At 51.1% G+C, this 16746-nt stretch overlaps 2 protein-coding genes across 2 annotated transcripts; both read left to right on the forward strand.

The window, feature by feature from the left end:
* The first annotated feature begins 811 nt into the window (after window positions 1-811).
* Window positions 812-1810, forward strand: LOC149526150 (olfactory receptor 52H1-like). Its single transcript, XM_089775397.1, has 2 exons — window positions 812-1095; window positions 1363-1810. Exons 1-2 carry the CDS (start codon window positions 812-814, stop codon window positions 1808-1810), a joined length of 732 nt encoding a protein of 243 aa, XP_089631523.1.
* Window positions 1811-11390: 9580 nt separating this feature from the next.
* Window positions 11391-12344, forward strand: LOC102451288 (olfactory receptor 51G2-like). Its single transcript, XM_075906212.2, has one exon. It carries the CDS (start codon window positions 11391-11393, stop codon window positions 12342-12344), a length of 954 nt encoding a protein of 317 aa, XP_075762327.2.
* Window positions 12345-16746: the final 4402 nt, after the last annotated feature.

The raw sequence follows: 16746 nt of genomic DNA on the forward strand, positions 1-16746 counted from the left end.
ACCCACTGTCCCTCTGAGACCTCTCCACAACCCTCCACCCACACCCATGGGTGCATCAGTGATCTGGCTACTCCCCTCAAAATCCAGTAACGTGACAGATGGGGATTTCACAACCTCCCTGGGCAATTTATTCCAGTGTTTGACCACCCTGACAGTTAGGAACTTTTTCCTAATGTCCAACCTCAACCTCCCTTGCTGCAGTTTAAGCCCATTGCTTCTTGTTCTATCTTCAGAGGACAAGATGAACAAGTTTTCTCCCTCCTCCTTATGACACCTTTTCAGATATCTGAAAACGGCTCTCATGTCCCCCCTCAATCTTCTCTTTTATAAACTAAACAAACCCAATTCTTTCAGCCTTCGTTCCTTGGTCCTGTTCTCTAGACCTTTCAGCATTCTTGTGATTAATGATTCCATAACCCTCACCATGTATTTTTCCCCCACAGTGTCCCCTTCAATAGCCTCTCCAGTTAAGTTCATTTTTCAGTTGTTTGTGTTCCAGGGTCCGGTGTGGTAAGGCTGTAGGGGTCTTTGTGTGGTGGCTAGCCCTCTGTGGAGCTCTTCCCCAGTCCCAGTGCTCTGCCTATGTCAATAAAACCAAGCAAACCCATCCAGGATTTCCCAGGGATCCCACTCCCAGCTCGGGAATTTCAGTGACTAACAAAAGTGACATTTTCAGTGTGTGCAGAGACTGACGTGCTTCCCCCATGAGCAGAGACTTCAGTAGTGCGTTCTCTCTCCCTCCAGGCATGTGTTTTGCAAGCGTCATCTTCAAACATGTGCACACAGAAGAAGTCAGGGGCTTGTGTGGTGCATGCGGGAGACACCGTTCTGCATCAAAGTTGGACACCTTCTCCGCTGGGCCATGGCACATTCCAACACAACACACTTGACTAACCCCTCCACCTTCATCCTGCTGGGCATCCCTGGTCTGGAGTGGGCCCATGTCTGGATCGCCATCCCCTTCTGCGCCATGTACATCATAGCCCTCTTGGGGAACCTCACCATCCTGTTCATCGTGAAGAGGGAGTTGAGCCTCCATCAGCCCATGTACTATTTCCTCTGCATGCTGGCCATCTCCGACCTCATCCTACTTACGTCCATCCTGCCCAAAATGCTGAGCATCTTCTGGTTCAATGCCAGGGAGATCGATTTCAGTGCCTGCCTCACCCAGATGTTCTTCATTCACTGTTTTTTAGCGGTGGAGTCTGGGATCTTCGTGGCCATGGCGTTGGATCGCTACGTGGCCATCTGCCATCCCCTGAGACATTCCACCATCCTGACAAACCCGGTGGTGGCCAAGATTGGCCTGGCTGTATTAGTACGCACTGGCCTGCTCGAGTTACCCCTCCCCTTACTGGCCAGGCAGTGGCCATATTGCAGAACTAACATCATCTCCCAGCCGTACTGTCTGCACATCGCCGTGGTGAGCCTGGCCTGCGCCGACATTCGTGTCAGTAGCTACTACGCCCTCGCTGTGACATTGTCTCTGACAGGTCTGGATGCGCTACTGATCGCCGTATCCTATATCCATGTTCTCAGGGCCATCTTCAAACTCCCCACAAAGGACGCCTGGCTCAAGACATTTGGAACCTGCAGCTCCCACCTGTGCGCCATCCTCGCCTTTTACATCCCTAATCTTTTCATCATCCTCATAGCTGGGCTTGGCCAGATTTTGCCCCTGCACTTCCACATTCTTTTTGCCAACTTGTGCATTTTGATGCCTCCCACGCTCAACCCCATCATCTATGGGGTGAGGACCAAACGGATCCGGGCCAGGCTGCTCTCCCTCTTTACTCAAAAATGGATCTAAGGTTTTCCCGGTGCTCTGGTTCGGAGAATCAGCTCAGTGAAGGGCTGGTTGGTGACACAGGGCTGGGGCCTCATCCCTGAATCACTGACTGGACAGAGAAAGTGCCAGTAACCTCATTCCTGGCCTCCCTGGGATGTGTCAGCAGAAGAATCTGAAGACTCAGTCTGTGTACAACTCATTTACCCCTCAGTAGCTTGAGGGGTAGGCAAAACCTTTGTCACTAGGGCCAGTCTTGGAGTAAGAATGAGGGCTGAAGGATCAGCCACATGCCTGGTGTGAGGCTGGTGAGATAGGGAACAGTGCTCAAGACTTTGTTGAAGTTGGGAGGAAGCTCAAGACTATGTGAAAGCTTTCAAAAAATCCTCTGTCAAAAAAGAGCATCTATATTGCATTTTGCAGATCGAAAATGCCTTTTTGAAAAAGAGTGTCCAGACTTCCGGATGCTCTGTCAAAAAAAGAAGGCACCTGGAAGTGCTTCTGGTAGTGTATCGGGGCAGCCTTTATTTCCAGGTGCTGCTGCATGCCCTTTGCAGAGACACGTGCTTATAGGGATCCTCCTGGACAGCCGTTGCTCTGCTCCTGTTCTGGCTTGCCCACCTCCTCGAGGGAAAGCAAAGCTGCTGCAGTTCTTGCTCTGGTTGCCCTGCTTCCCCGGACACCACAGCAGCTCATTCTCAGGGTTTTGTTTCTGCTTTTCACTCTTTTTGGCCATGGAGCCTGAGCTGCCCCTGGGCAGGCGACGGCCCCATTCTGCCGTAGTGCAGCTTCTGTTGCATCTTCATGACTCTGTCATGAATCTCCTGCCTCATAAGGACCGAGAACGGACCAAGGAGACCTTCCTCCGGGATGCAGGAGCTCTGTCCTTGCCCCCAGACTTTTTAGGGACAGGCAGATTTGGAGGCAGGAGACGAGTTCAGACTGGTGAGACCAACTCATCATGCAGCTCTGGGATGATGAACACTGGCTCCACAACTTCTGGATGCAGAAGGCCACACTCCAGGAGCTCTGTGCCTGGCTTGCCCCTGCTCTGCAACACCAGGACACCCACCTGCGGCCCACCATCCCCCTGCAGAAGTGGGTCGCAATCGCCCTGTGGAAGCTGGCCACCGCTGACAGCTACCGCTCCATTGGACACCAGTTTGGCGTGGGGAGATCTACCGTCGGGGCCATCTTGATGGAGGTAAGTCACTTTCGGGGGACAGGCCCTGCTGAGTGAGTGGGTTGAGAAAGGGGGACTGCCAGGCAAGGGCAAGAGGGAGTGGGGGATGGAGTGGCACTTGGAGGCTGCTTCTCGGCCACCCCTGCACTGATGTGGGGGAGGGGTCATCCTGACAAGGGGAGGGGTGGGTTGGGAGTGGGGAGGGTTCTCCTCCCAAGTGCTTAGGTAACCTGTCCAACTCCCTGGTTTCTGTCTGTCTATTTGTCTCGTGCTGCAAGTGGTGAGGGCCATCAATGTGGAGCTGCTGAAGAGGCTCGTCCGTCTCCGGGACCTAGACAACATCCTTGCCAGGTTTGCTGCCCTTGGCTTTCCGATCCGTGGAGGAGCCCTCGATGGGACACACATCGCGACCCATGCACCGCCCCATCGAGCAGCCCAGTTTATAAACAGGAAGGGCTCCTATTCCATGGTGCTGCAGGCGCTGGGCGACCACAGGGACACTTTATGGACGTTTGTGTCGGGTGGTCGGGGCAGGCACATGATGCCCACATATTCCACAGCTCCTACCTGAAATGTTGCAGGCAGGAACATTTTTCCCCAGTGGCACCTTGAGCTCTGGGGCGTGAAGATGCCAGAGTGCATAATGGCCGATGTGGCCTATCCCCTGATGCCGTGGCTCATGAAGCCCTACACCGGCTACCTGTATGCAAGCAAGGAGCTTTTCAGCACGCATCTTAGCCAGGCTCGCATCCAGGTGGCATGCGCCTTCGGCAGTCTGAAAGAGAGGCTCCGTTGCCTCCTCACACGCCTGGAGATGGGCGAACGCAGCGTCCCAGAGGTGGTGGCCGCATGTATAAAACTATGGTATGCCCACATCTTGAGTACTGTGTACAGACATGGTCTCCTCACCTCAGAAAAGATGTTTTAGCCTTGGAAAGGGTTCAGAAAAGGGCAACTAAAATGATTAGGGGTTTGGAATGGGTCCCATATGAGGAGAGGTTAAAGCGACTGGGACTTTTCAGTTTGGAAAAGAGGAGACTGAGGGGGGATATGATAGAGGTCTATAAAATCATGAGTGGTGTGGAGAGGGCTGATAAAGAAAAGTTATTTATTAGTTCCCATGATAGAAGAACTAGTGGACACGAAGGGTGTGTCTAGACTACATGGCTCCGTCGATGGAGCCCTGTAGATGAGGCAGGGAAATGAAGTGGCAATTTAAATAATCGTTGCTTCATTTAAACCAAAATGGCCGCTGTGCTGTGCCAATCAGCTGTTTGTCAGCACAGTGCGGCAGTCTAGACGGGGATCTGCCAGCCCCAGAGCCCTTTGTTTGCAGGTCCTTTATGCCTCGTGAAACATTTCCTTTTGTCGTCCTGCCTCATCTACATGGCTCCATCGACAGAGCCATGTAGTGTAGACACACCCCAAATGAAGTTAATGGGTAGCAGGTTTAAAACTAATAAAAGAAAGTTCTTCTTCACACAGTGTGTAGTCAACCTGTGGAACTCCTTGCCAGAGGAGGCTGTGAAGGCTAGGATTATAATAGAGTTTAAAGAGAACCTAGATAAATTCATGGAGGTTGGGTCCATAAAAGGCTATTAGCCAGGGGGTAGGAATGGTGTCCCTGGCCTCTGTTTGTCAGAGGCTGGAGATGGATGTCAGGAGACAATTCACTTGGTCACTGTCTTCGATCCACCCCCTCTGGGGCACCTGGTGCTGGCTACTGCTGGCAGACAGGATACCGGGCAAGATGGACCTTTGGTCTGACCCAGTACGGCCGTTCTTATGTTCTTATGTTGCGCCCTCCATAACCTGTTGGGGAGGAAAGGGGAGGACAGGTGCTGATGGAGAGCAGAGGCCATTTGAGCAGCCCCGGATGGCTGCCATCTGCCTGGCTCACCAGTCTGGTGTCTGAATCCGTGAGGCCTTGAGAGATTCTCAGGAGTCCACTGACTCTCCCCAGGGCCTCCCCCATGGGCCTGGCCGACCCTACCTTTCCCTCCACGACCCTCGCTCTCTTCCCATAAATACATACACACCCCGTTTTCTTTGGAAACAGAAATTGGTTTTTTATTAGAAGCAGTAATGTCGAAGCGAAGGCTTCACTCACTTTTAGCAAAGTGAGCCAAACGTGGCCCCAGCAGAGCCGGGCCCAGTAAGGCTGCTAATACAATCAATCCTAGTATCTCTAACCTAGTACACTTAGCCAAACAAGTCTGATGGCAGGGCAAGAAATCAAAGCAAACTTCAAAGAGGAATTATTATCAGCAAAGAAAGAAACAGGGTTTTTTAGGGAGTTCGAGCTTCAGCTCAAAATAGTTCATTATCACATTCCACCAGCGCATCCTTCTGGCCTCTCCCCACCTCGGTGAAGGCCCGTTCACTCCCTCTAGTGTACGTGCAGACACAAGAAACTGAAATGGCTTTTTTTTATACAGAACGGCTTCTAGCTCAATATGAAAAGGTTTCTACAGTAGCAATACAGAAAATGTGCTAATTGTGTAAACCACCTTTCTCTCGTTCAACTGCTTAGAAACAAGTGAATCTGTCAGTGAAAAATAAAGAATTGGTTCTATGTCCGTCCACTGGGGTGGTAGGGGGCTGAACACCGGGAGGGGGGAGAGGGGCTGAACACTGGGAGGGGGGAGGGGGGCTGAACACCGGGAGGGGGGAGGGGGGCTGAACACCGGGAGGGGGGACGGGACTCAAGTAGGCCGCTGCTTCCTTCCTGCATCTTGGCACCGCCACGGCCTTGGGCTCTGGTGAAGCAAGAGCTAGTCCTGGCCTGGGTGGGGGGGGGGGTGGGGGGCAGTTGTTGGGCCTGTGAGGGCTCAGGAGCAGGAGGAGCTGGGGGTCTGGAGGGGCTGGGGTGTAAGGGACGGCTGGAGGGGCTCAGGGAGTGGGAGGGGCTGGGGGGGAAGGGGGGCTGGGAAGAAGGGGGGCTAAGGGGTATGGGAGCAGGGGCCTGGCGTGCAGGAGGAGCGGTGCCTGTGATGGGGCAGGCAAGGCTAGGACCTCCCGCATAGTGGCACAGATGGAAGTGCGCTACCAGACCAGCTCATCCAGCAGCCTGGTGCGCCACTCGGCCTCTGCCTCCAGCCACTACGTGCTCCCTCAGCAGGTCCGTGTAGACCCGCCAGTGCCTGCGGGTGTCACAGGTCCGGGATGGGGGTGGGGCGAGTGTGGTGCTCCCCTGTTGGGTAGAGGGTCAGGCAGTGGACTAAAAGAGGAGGGGACAGTCACTGTCTGTGAGCGCCCCCGCTGTCCCCTAGGGCAAGCCGTGTCTGGCAGGAGCTCTCCTTGGACAGGAGACTCAGGGGTGTTACACATGACACCGCGTGTGAGTTGGGCAGCGGCCTGAAAGCCTCACAGGGGCCCCACAGTGGCAACGGGACTAGCTGGCCCCCCACACTGCCAACCCGCCCGTATTGGGTGACCCTCAAATCACTCACCGGATGATCCCTCCCCGATGTCCTCGGACGCCTGAGAGGCCTGTGGGGTCCACAGGATCAGCTCCTGGGAGAGGATCCCTGCTGCCTCCTCTTCCTCCTCCGGGTGCAGCTTTCCTGCCTCTCCTGCCTGGTCCTCCTCCCTCAGGGGTCGGTCCATGATGTGGTGGACGCAGTGGACTCTGGGCTTCCACACTGCCCAGGCTGTGCTCCAACTCCTGGTAGTAAGGGCAGCTCCCTGGGAGCTCTGCTCCCAGGCCTTGGCATATCCCTGGCACAGCTCTTTCACCTTGGCCCTGACTTGGGCCATGGTGCAGGGGTGATGCCGTTACTGGGCAGTCCCTGGGCCATGTGCCCATAGACGTCCGCGTTCCTGCGGCGTGGTGGCAGGGCCCGCAGGGCCTCTTCCTGGGACCAGAGCTCCAGGAGGGTTTTTATTTCAGGGCCAGACCAGACTGGTGCCCGTGTTTTGGTGCCCCTGGGTGGGTTCTCCTCGCTGTCCTGAGAAGGGTCACGGGGGCCTTGAGGCTGGGACGTGGCTACACGGGTGCTCTGGCTGGCTCCCTGAATGGCCCTATGGGCTCCAATCAAAGGCCCATCCGGCCAGTGTCCTCCTTCCACACAGACCGGTGCCCAGAGGAGAGGAACAGGGAAAACATGCATCCACTACATGCATCTGACGAAGTGGGTCTTTGCCCACGAAAGCTTATGCTCCTACACTTCAGTTAGTCTATAAGGTGCCACAGGACTCCTCGTCGCTTTTGCAGGGAAAACATCGTCCACTGAGCCACCTCCACAGAGCAGGGGATCAGCAAGTGACCAGAGAGGGTTTGTGTTTCGCTTGTGTTGGCTATTCTAGATCTCTCTGTCTATCTTCATTAATGACCGGGCTGAGGGGATGGGTTGCTCCCTCGGCAAGTTTACGGATGACAATAAGAACGGGGGAGAGGTAGATACGCTGGAGCGCAGGGATAGGGTCCAGAGTGACCTAGACAGATTGGAGGATTGGGCCAAAAGAAATCTGAAGAGGTTCAACAAGGACAAGTGTAGAGTCCTGCACTTGGGACGGAAGAATCCCAAGCATTGGTACAGGCTGGGGACTGACTGGCTAAGTAACAGGTCAGCAGAAAAGACCCTGGGGATTCCAGTGGATGAGAAGCTGGGTGCCCTTGTAGCCAAGAAGGCTAATGGTACATTAGGGGCATTAGGAGCAGCATTGCCAGCAGATCCAGAGATGTTATCATTCCCCTTTATTTGGCACTGATGAGGCCACATGTGGAGTATTGTGTCCAGTTCTGGGACCCCCACTACAAAAAGGATGTGGACACATTGGAAAGGATCCAGCGGAGGGCAGCCAAAATGATTAGGAGGCTGGAGCACATGATCTACGAGGAGAGGCTGAGGGATTTGGGCTTGTTTAGTCTGCAGAAGAGAAGAGTGAGGGGGGATTTGAGAGCAGCCTTCAACTTCCTGAAGGGAGGTTCCAAAGAGGAGGGAGAGAGGCTGTTCTCAGTGGGGGCAGATGGCAGAACAAGGAGCAACGGTCTCAAGCTGCAGTGGGGGAGGTCTAGGTTGGCTATTAGGAAACACTATTTCACTGGGAAAGTAGGGAAGCCCTGGAGTGCATTCCCTAGGGAAGTGGTAGAATCTCCGCCTCTAGGGGTGTATAATTCCCAGCTTGACAAAGCTCTGGCTGAGATGGTTGAGTTGGGGTTGGTCCTGCTTTGGGCAGGGCGCTGGACTCGATGACCATCTGAGATCTCTTCCAGCCATAGGATTCTCTCTGCCCATCCCTCCTGGGCATTTCTAGACTATCGGGCCCTATGGGCACTAGGCATAGCCCCAACTCTTCTATTAATGAATGATTATTTAAAATACACAAACACAGAGCGGAGCCAATTCCTCCCTGATGCAGCCAAGAGGCCAAGACGTCTCCTCGCCCTTTGGGAAGAGACTTTAATTGCTGTGGAATCCTCACTATGGATGGAGAATTCAGCAGCACAGACAAGCTTGTCTGCAGCCTATTTACACGGAGACGGTTGCTCATTCATTAGAGGCTGAGGGAACCCCCCCGGGACGGCCCAGAGCTGTATTATAGTCAGTGCCCAGCCCTGTGCCGGATCTCGGCGCGGGACGCTGCTGCAGACGCTGGGCTGAGAGAGGTGGGGACGCGGCTGCCTGAGGGGGGTTCCAGGGAAGACACGTCCCTCTCAGCACTCACAGGTACCAGCTCTAGCTGAGGGGTTACCCTGCCCCACAGACCCGGCACAACAGTGTGTTTGATGGGATAGTGAATAGGTCTGGGGCCCTCTCTGCCCTGCCCAGACATTCTACATCCCTGGGCCCTTGTCACAGGGGATGAGTTTGCTCCGGTATCACGAGCCAAAAGGACCCTCTTTTCAATGTCCCAGCCCATCTGATGGCCTCTAGGCCAGAGGTGGCTGCATTTCCGTGGCCCGGGGATCCTCCAGGACGTAAGATTTCCGGACATGCACATCACAAGGCTAGTTCTGAGTCCACGGGCTGGACTCTGCTCAGTCTCCTCTTAGTGAAAACTGCCCTTGTCGTGAGAGCTGAGCAAAGAGCTGAGCAGCCAGTGGTGGGTGAATTCGCAGACACCGTCCCCTCCTCCCCGGCCTCTCAGGGCTCCGGCTGTTCACGGAGGGGGTTCCACACGACCTGTGTGTGGTAGGGAGCATGGCAGTGCGGGGGGATCCTCGCTAGAGGTGCCAGAGCCCTGGGAACAACTCCACATAAGACAAGGCGCTGCTCCTCTCGCTTCCTGTGAGATGGCAGCTGAACTGTCATGCCCGAAACGTTCTGTATCCTTTCAGTGGGAGGACAACACCCCAAGTGGGAAATTTCAGTCCAAGCCACCACAGTGTGGTGACAGCAACTTAAAATGGTGCTGTCTGGTTGAAGGTGCCAGACCCCCTTAATAAAGGGGAGGCCAGTAGCACCAACAACAGTGCCCAATTCATCTGTGGGTCCCAGTCCACCGGCCTCTCTGCTCCACAGATGCCTGGGGCGAGGAGTTCCACAGGCCCAACATATAGGAGGGAAAACGTTTCTTTCTCCCCTGTGATATGTCCAGACGTGCACTGTGACTGAATGGTCCCTTCTCCATGTGCTCTGAGGCAGAGTAAATTATTTCCCCAGGAGGGTGGGGAAGCACTGGGATGGGTTCCCTAGGGAGGGGGTGGATTTTTAAGTCTCGGCTTGACAGAGAGCTGGCTGGGATGATTTAGTTGGGGCTCCTAATGCTGGATAAATAGCACAGACAGGCTGGTCTCCAGCCTCTTTACATCCAGTTGTCGCTTCTCCCCCCAAGGCTGAGCGAACCCCCTGGCACAGCCCAGAGCAGTGTTATAAGCAGTGCTCAGCCCTGTGCCGGCTCTCGGCGCGGGACGCTGCTGCAGGCGCTGGGCTGAGAGAGGTGCGGGACGCGGCTGCCTGAGGGGGGTTCCCAGGGAAGACACGTCCCTCTCAGCACTCACAGGTACCAGCTCTGGCCGAGGGCTCCCCTACCCCACAGCCCCAGGGCAAAGTGAATTTCTCTGACTTCAGCTTCCAGCCACTGATCCGAGTTCTGCGCCAGGTCACAGAGCATCATTACAACGTTACTGCAAAGGTAAATCAATGAAGTTCCCTAAGTCTCTGTCTCAGCCCAGCGGTCCCTCCAGCCCAGTATCCGTGAATTCAGCTAGGTCTTTGCTGAGCCCTGTTATAGTCTGAGCCTTCACAGCATCCTCCCACAAGACGTCCCGCGGGTTGTTGTGCTTTGTGCAGACATACCTCCTCTTACTGCCTTTGGTTTGCTTGTAACCCTGCTCCCCGTTTCATATGTGCTCTACTGACAGTGTAGACTTACAGAGTGTCATGACAACCTAAGGTAAATTCCCCAAGTCTCTGGCTGTTCCTCATTGTGTCCAGCTGCCAATTGCTTCTGAGGCTATTTTGACTCCATCTCCCATGTGCCAGCCTCCCTTTGGAACGTGACCCTGAAACTGGACACACCCAGGATCCCCGATGCCACCGGAAGGACTTGAGCCCCCCTAGAAACAGCCCCATTTACCGAGCATCACCCATTGACAGCAGCTTTCTGAGAGCCATCAGCTAGTGTCTAGTCATGACAACATCCGAACGGCCATCCTGGGCCAGCCCAGCGGTCCCTCTAGCCCAGTGTCTGTGAATTTAGCTAGTTCTTTGCTGAGTCCTGTTACAGTCTGAGCCTTCACAGCATCCTCCGGCAAGACGTCCCGCGGGTCGACTGTGCTTTGTGTAGACATACCTCTAATGTGTTTAAACTGAGTAGAGATCTGGAGTCAGACCGAATCCTTGTTCCAGAGTGCAGGGTGTTCTGATGGAAGGGTTTGCTCAGGCCCTCTGTGCTTTTCATGGGCTGTTCAGCAATTTGAGTTCATACAGATCTTCCTAGGCCACGTTCCATCTCGGGAAGAGTGTGTGCTTTGGTGAAGAGCCACTCTGCTGAGAGCCAGGAGACCTGACTTCTAGCACTGATCTCCAGTGTGGCCTTGTACAAGTTGCTTATCTCTCCTGTGCTTTTGTCTGCCCCTCCGTGAAATGGGAATATATGTCCTCCTTCCCAGGAAGGTCAAGGCATATAGAATAGGACTCACTGGCACTTAGGGTCTTTTTGAAAGGCCTCTGAGATACAGGAAGGCAAAGGTCTCTAGAAGAACAGGATATTATTAAAAGCTTCAGGGATAGCCGAGTTAGTCTGTACAAGATAATCTTAAAAAAGAACTGGTAGCATTTTAAAGACTAACAAAACATGTAGATGTATCATGAGCTTTCGTGGACACAGCCCACTTCTTCAGATGTAATGGAGTTTTATATGTGAGTGGGGATCAGTGAGAACCACAAGGGATTTTAATGGATGTATCAGCTAGAACCTTTTCATTGCAGGGAATGTGGTTTCTTACACAGAGCAGCACCTCCCGAGGGCATCATGCCAACCTGCAATGAAACCAACATCAGTCGTACAACCTTCCTCCTGGCAGGCATCCCCGGGTTGGAAGATGCCAGCCCCTGGATCTTCATCCCATTCTGCTCCATGTACCTCGTGGCAATTTTAGGAAACTCTCTGATTCTGTTTGTGATAAAGACACGACAGAGTCTCCATCACCCCATGTACTTGTTCCTTTCCATGTTGTGTGTCACCGACCTCTGCTTCTTGGCTTCTACCTTGCCCACGGTGCTCAGCGTCTTCCTGTTTAACAGGAGAGAAATTGACGTTGATCTCTGTTTGGCCCAACTTTTCTTTGTTCACACTTGCTCTCTCATGGAATCCTCTGTACTACTCGCCATGGCCTTTGACCGCTTTGTTGCCATACGCCACCCACTGAGATATGCTTCCATTTTAACCAGTGCCAGGATAAGAAACATTGGGCTGGCAACAATAATCAAGGGTAGCGGTCTGAATATCCCACTCGTCCTTCTTCTCAAGAGGTTGCCGTACAGCAGGATTCAACCTCTCTCCTATCCCTATTGCTTGCATCCAGATATGATGAAGGTGGCCTGCGCAGACACTACGCCCAATAGCTCCTATGGCTTGTTTATTGTTCTTTCTTCTTTGGCCTTGGACTCGGTGCTTATTATCTTGTCTTACATCATGATCCTTACCACAGTGCTGAGTCTCACGTCCTGGCGTCAGCGTCTCAAGGCCCTGAATACCTGCATCTCCCACATCTGTGTCACGTTGCTGTTCTACACCCCGTTGCTCAGTTTGACGATGATCCATAGAGTCATGAAAAATGCCCTTCCGCTGAGTCAAATTCTTCTGTCTTATGTCCACTACCTCCTCCCCCCTGTGCTGAACCCCATCGTGTACAGCATAAAGACCAAAGAGATTCGTAAACAGACCATGAAGATCTTTCAAAACTATTCCACTAAGAGGCTCTGATGGGGCTCTGAGCTGCTTTGTCTAATCTGTTTATGTATGAACCTCCATACCCAGGATCTCCAAGAGCTGCTGTGACCCTGAACCAGCAAGGGTTAAGCATCCAGGGAGCGGATTGAACTAAATACAACTTTCAAGAATGTATGAGAAATGTATTGAAATGGAAACAAGGTCATTGCTTGTAGACAGCTGGAGGAGCCATAGTAAACATACTGTCAAGTATCAGAGGGGCAGCCGAGTTAGTATCGATCTGCAAATGAGACAAGGAGTCCTGTGGCACCTTATAGACTAAGGGTATGTCTACACTTGTGTCACGTTGCTGGATCTTGAGGGGAGCAGCCAGATCACTGCTGCACCCATAGGTGGGGGTGTTGGCCCCAAAAATGGTATAGAAGGGGGCCATGGGAGGTATTGAATAGAAGCTTATTATCTGATAATCCTATGTACGCTGTTCTGGTGTTTGTATAATGTCTGTGTGTGCAATTATTAGCATGTACTTGTATGGATACTGAAGATTTCCCTGCATGTGGTTAAGCATTGGGCAGGGCCGAGCCTGTGGACATGCTAATTACCGAGGCCCTGTGGAACAATGGCTCTCAATGGGCTATGGACACACCCAAAGAATGGAGGCTGTCACCTGAGAGCAGCCAGCAGGAAACACAGAGATTGGCCTCTGACCAGGTGACCTGCTGCATACAAGAAGAGGCCAGGAAGGAGGTATAAAGAGGCCATGTGGTCGATGCCATTTTGTTCTCAGCTCAGCACTTCATCCCAGAGGCAGCATTGCAGGGATCGAAGAGCCCGGAAGACCTGTGAACCCATCCTGATGCCAGGATGTGCAACAAGGACTTTTAAACCAGCAGCGGTAACATCTCTGCTAGAGCCTGCATCGAGGACTGGGAGATTCGGTGCATGTAACGTACTAAACTTTAACAACCTTACTCTCATGCTTTTCTTTCTTGTGATAATAAACCTTTAGATATAGATTCTAAAGGATTGGCCCAGCGTGATTTGTGGGTAAGATCCAGAGGGTAAATTGACCAGGGATCTGTGGCTGGTTTCTTGGAACCGGACAGAACTTGTTCGGGGTAGGTGGGATTGGGTGTTAGGACCCCCACCTGTGTATGAGGCCCAGGGCCATCTGGGGCACGGATATTGCTGGGGTGTCGGAGGGGTTTTGCTCGTGAGGCTTCAGGCAGGCAGCTGAAGCACTCTGTGAGACTGGTTTGTGGACTGTTTGGAGAGGTCACCAGTCTGGGGGCTGTAAGGAGCCCCGGATTTGAGCAATTCGCCCTGAGCGGACGCCCTCAGCTGTGCCCAGACACGGCCCGGTCCGTCACAACTTGCAGCCTATTTCAGACTAGGGCTGCACATGTAGGCATTCGGAATTGCAAATCAAGCCCGGGATTTAAATATCCTGAGCTTGATTTGCATCTTCCTGGCCGGGCGCCATTTTTTGAATTTGACAAGCCCGGAATAACTGTCCGCATCTACACGCAGCAGTGAAACGGACGTTCGAAATAAAGCCCTATTTTGAACTACCTGTTAAACCTCATTACAGGAGGAATAAAAGGTAGTTCGAAATAGGGCTTTATTTTGAATGCGCGCTTCACTGCTGCGTGTAGACGCGGGCACTTATTCCATGCTTGTCAATTTCAAAAGTGGCGCCCGGCCGGGAAGATGCAAATCAAACGCGGGATATTTAAATCCCGAGCTTGATTTGCAATTCCAAATGCCTACATGTGCAGGCCAATTCGGAAATAGGCTGCAAGTGTAGACATACCCTAACAGATGTATTGGAGCATAAGCTCTCGTGGGCAAAGACCCACTTCGTCAAATGCATAAATTAGACATAGATAATTATTTTATTTGTCTGCATTTACCTATATCTTATTAGAAATTCAATGAGATCTGATTATTTTGTAAATACTACATTGTGATTCATGTCTGTAATGCTTCCCTACTGTATTCTATTGGTTTGGTGATCAAAAGCTTATATTAACCTTTAGATGAAACTTGAAATTTAATTGTCTTTATTTCTCTTTGAACTTTATGGTAAACTATCTATGAATCATTTGAATTGTTAATTGCCTTATGTTAAGCAATGCAAGTAGTTATTGGTGTATGCCCAGAAAAGAAACATGTAGGCTGTGTCTAGACTGGCAAGTTTTTCCACAAAAGCAACTGCTTTTGTGCAAAAACTTGTCAGCTGTCTACACTGGCCACTTGATTTTGCGCAAAAGCACTGACGTTCTACTGTCCGAAATCAATGCTTCTTGTGCAAATGCTTTGACGTTCCCGTTTGGGCAAAAGCCCTTTTCCGGAAATGTTTTTGCACAAGAGGGCCAGTGTAGACAGCTAAAAACTGTTTTGCGCAAAAAAGCCCCTATGGCAAAAATTGCGATCGGGGCTTTCTTGCGCAAAACCGCGTCTAGACTGGCACGGACGCTTTTCCGCAAAAAGTTCTTTTGTGGAAAAGCGTCTGTGCCAATCTAGACGCTCTTTTCCACAAATGCTTTTAACGGACAAACTTTTCCGTTAAAAGCATTTGCGGAAAATCATGCCAGTCTAGACGTAGCTGTAGTGTTTCAAGTGTACATTGTCTATTCTTCACCAAAGAAATCCCTGCTTTGATCAGTTGCCGACACAAGGCAAATCTGATGAAATTCAGTTACAAAAGGACTTTGGGGCCTTATCCTTATAATTTCAGATGTGCTTAAATTATGTCAAAGAAAGTTCAAGTCTCAAGAGAGAGGACTATTATGGATGATCCATGCAAGTCTTATGGAAGAAATTGCATAAACACTGGAGATGGGCCGCTTGTTGGATCATTTTGTTTTCCATTAAGTGCAGAAGGATTTCTACTAATCAGCAGCCTCCCCAGTTCATCTATGAAACTGACCTAAGGACCTGATTCTCATCTGTTTCTATACATTTATCTTTTAACTGCAATAACTGTTTTTTATTTTGAAATGAATTCTAGCTTAGTTAATAAGAATTGTTTGTATGAATCTATTTGGCTAAGATGTGAAATAGTCGTTGGGCAGTGTATTTGACTTCTTGGGGCTGGGAGATCTTTATTTATGGTGAATAAAGTTTTGAATAACTCTCGCTATGTAGACTTGGTTGTCTTTTTGTGAACCAATGACTGGAATGCTTAAAGGGAATTGTATTTTGGCTTCTTGATAACCAGTGTGGACTTCCATATGTTTTGTTACTGGCTCGGGAAGGTTCATTGTAAGACAAAGCCACCAGTTTGGGGGATTGACCTTGCAGCTGTTCCTGATTAAGCATTTGCAGTATAGCCCCACCGTTCATCACTGTCACTGCTTCCCAAAAAAGGAAAATTGCGATGTTCACTCCAAAAGTAGCGGCAGATTAACTCTGTGTGCAAAACCACATTCCTTCGCCCTTAGATCTCATCTTTCATCAGTGAAGTACCCTGTTTTGGATGAGGATTTAGGGGTGGCCAAGGGGACCCATATAAGGAAGAAGTAATTGTACGGAAGAAAGACCACATGCATTCATTCCTAAACCAATTAGCAGATTGACTTTAAAAATGTATTCTGTATTTGGAAAGTATTGGCGGGGGCTCCACTCTATTTTGTATCCATTAACATACAAAATCCCTGATCAAGATGTAAAATGTGGCTCACCTTCCAATATGATTTGCTTGTAACCCTGCTCCCCATGTCATAGGTGCTCTGCTGATAGTGTAGAGTTGTTATGTTCTGGGGGATTTTGTCTCACTACATTCAGTGCCCCAGAGAAATAGCGCTCTATTGCCTCGCCTCCAAACGTCGGTAAGGGGCGTTGATTCTGTTCCTGCACGTTTGGAAGAGCTCCAACACCAGAGTTACTATGGTTTCTAACCTGAGTCAAATCTTTTAAAAAGTGGCATCTTTGTTTTTCACATTTTCCCTTTAACACCGCACAGCCCCACATCTGCTGTTTTGGCTCTGCTGCCACCTGATTGCCGACTTCTGGTGCCCAGTCAGACATGTCTGAGTAATCAGCTCGTAACCCTGCCATTCTCCTACACGATGTTTAGCATCCTCTGTGAGTGCAAGCGGCTCAATAGTATTTCCACACCTCCACTGACACGAGTAAGCCCTTTGCTACTTTCCAAAGCTATTCCTTCCACATACCTACGATTTCTGCAACACCGAGGGATTTCCTTTCTCCCCCTAAGATTTGCCAACTCCTTCTCCAGTATTTCTTTTATTAAAACATGAAATAACATCCATATTTGCATCCTAAGCCCTCCAGGCTTGGGTTTCACCCTCACAGTTTTAACATCTCTTAACAATTTCCATACTTCCCCTCCGTATTTATGCTATGAAATGTCCCTTTTCCTGATTTAGTTTTGATTGTTTTTCCCCACAAATTGTTGCCTGAACTTTGG

This window comes from Pelodiscus sinensis, chromosome 1, assembly GCF_052426305.1.
Source record: "Pelodiscus sinensis isolate ZL-2025 chromosome 1, ASM5242630v1, whole genome shotgun sequence".
Classification (NCBI taxonomy): Eukaryota; Metazoa; Chordata; order Testudines; family Trionychidae; genus Pelodiscus; species Pelodiscus sinensis.

Bases quoted from the DNA above. Each gene is read 5' to 3' on its own strand.
- LOC102451288 (XM_075906212.2), top strand. From the start codon at position 11,391: ATGCCAACCTGCAATGAAACCAACATCAGTCGTACAACCTTCCTCCTG.
- LOC149526150 (XM_089775397.1), top strand. From the start codon at position 812: ATGCGGGAGACACCGTTCTGCATCAAAGTTGGACACCTTCTCCGCTGG. The intron at 1,096-1,362 runs GTCCATCCTGCC...CTTACTGGCCAG, and splicing joins TCCGACCTCATCCTACTTAC to GCAGTGGCCATATTGCAGAA.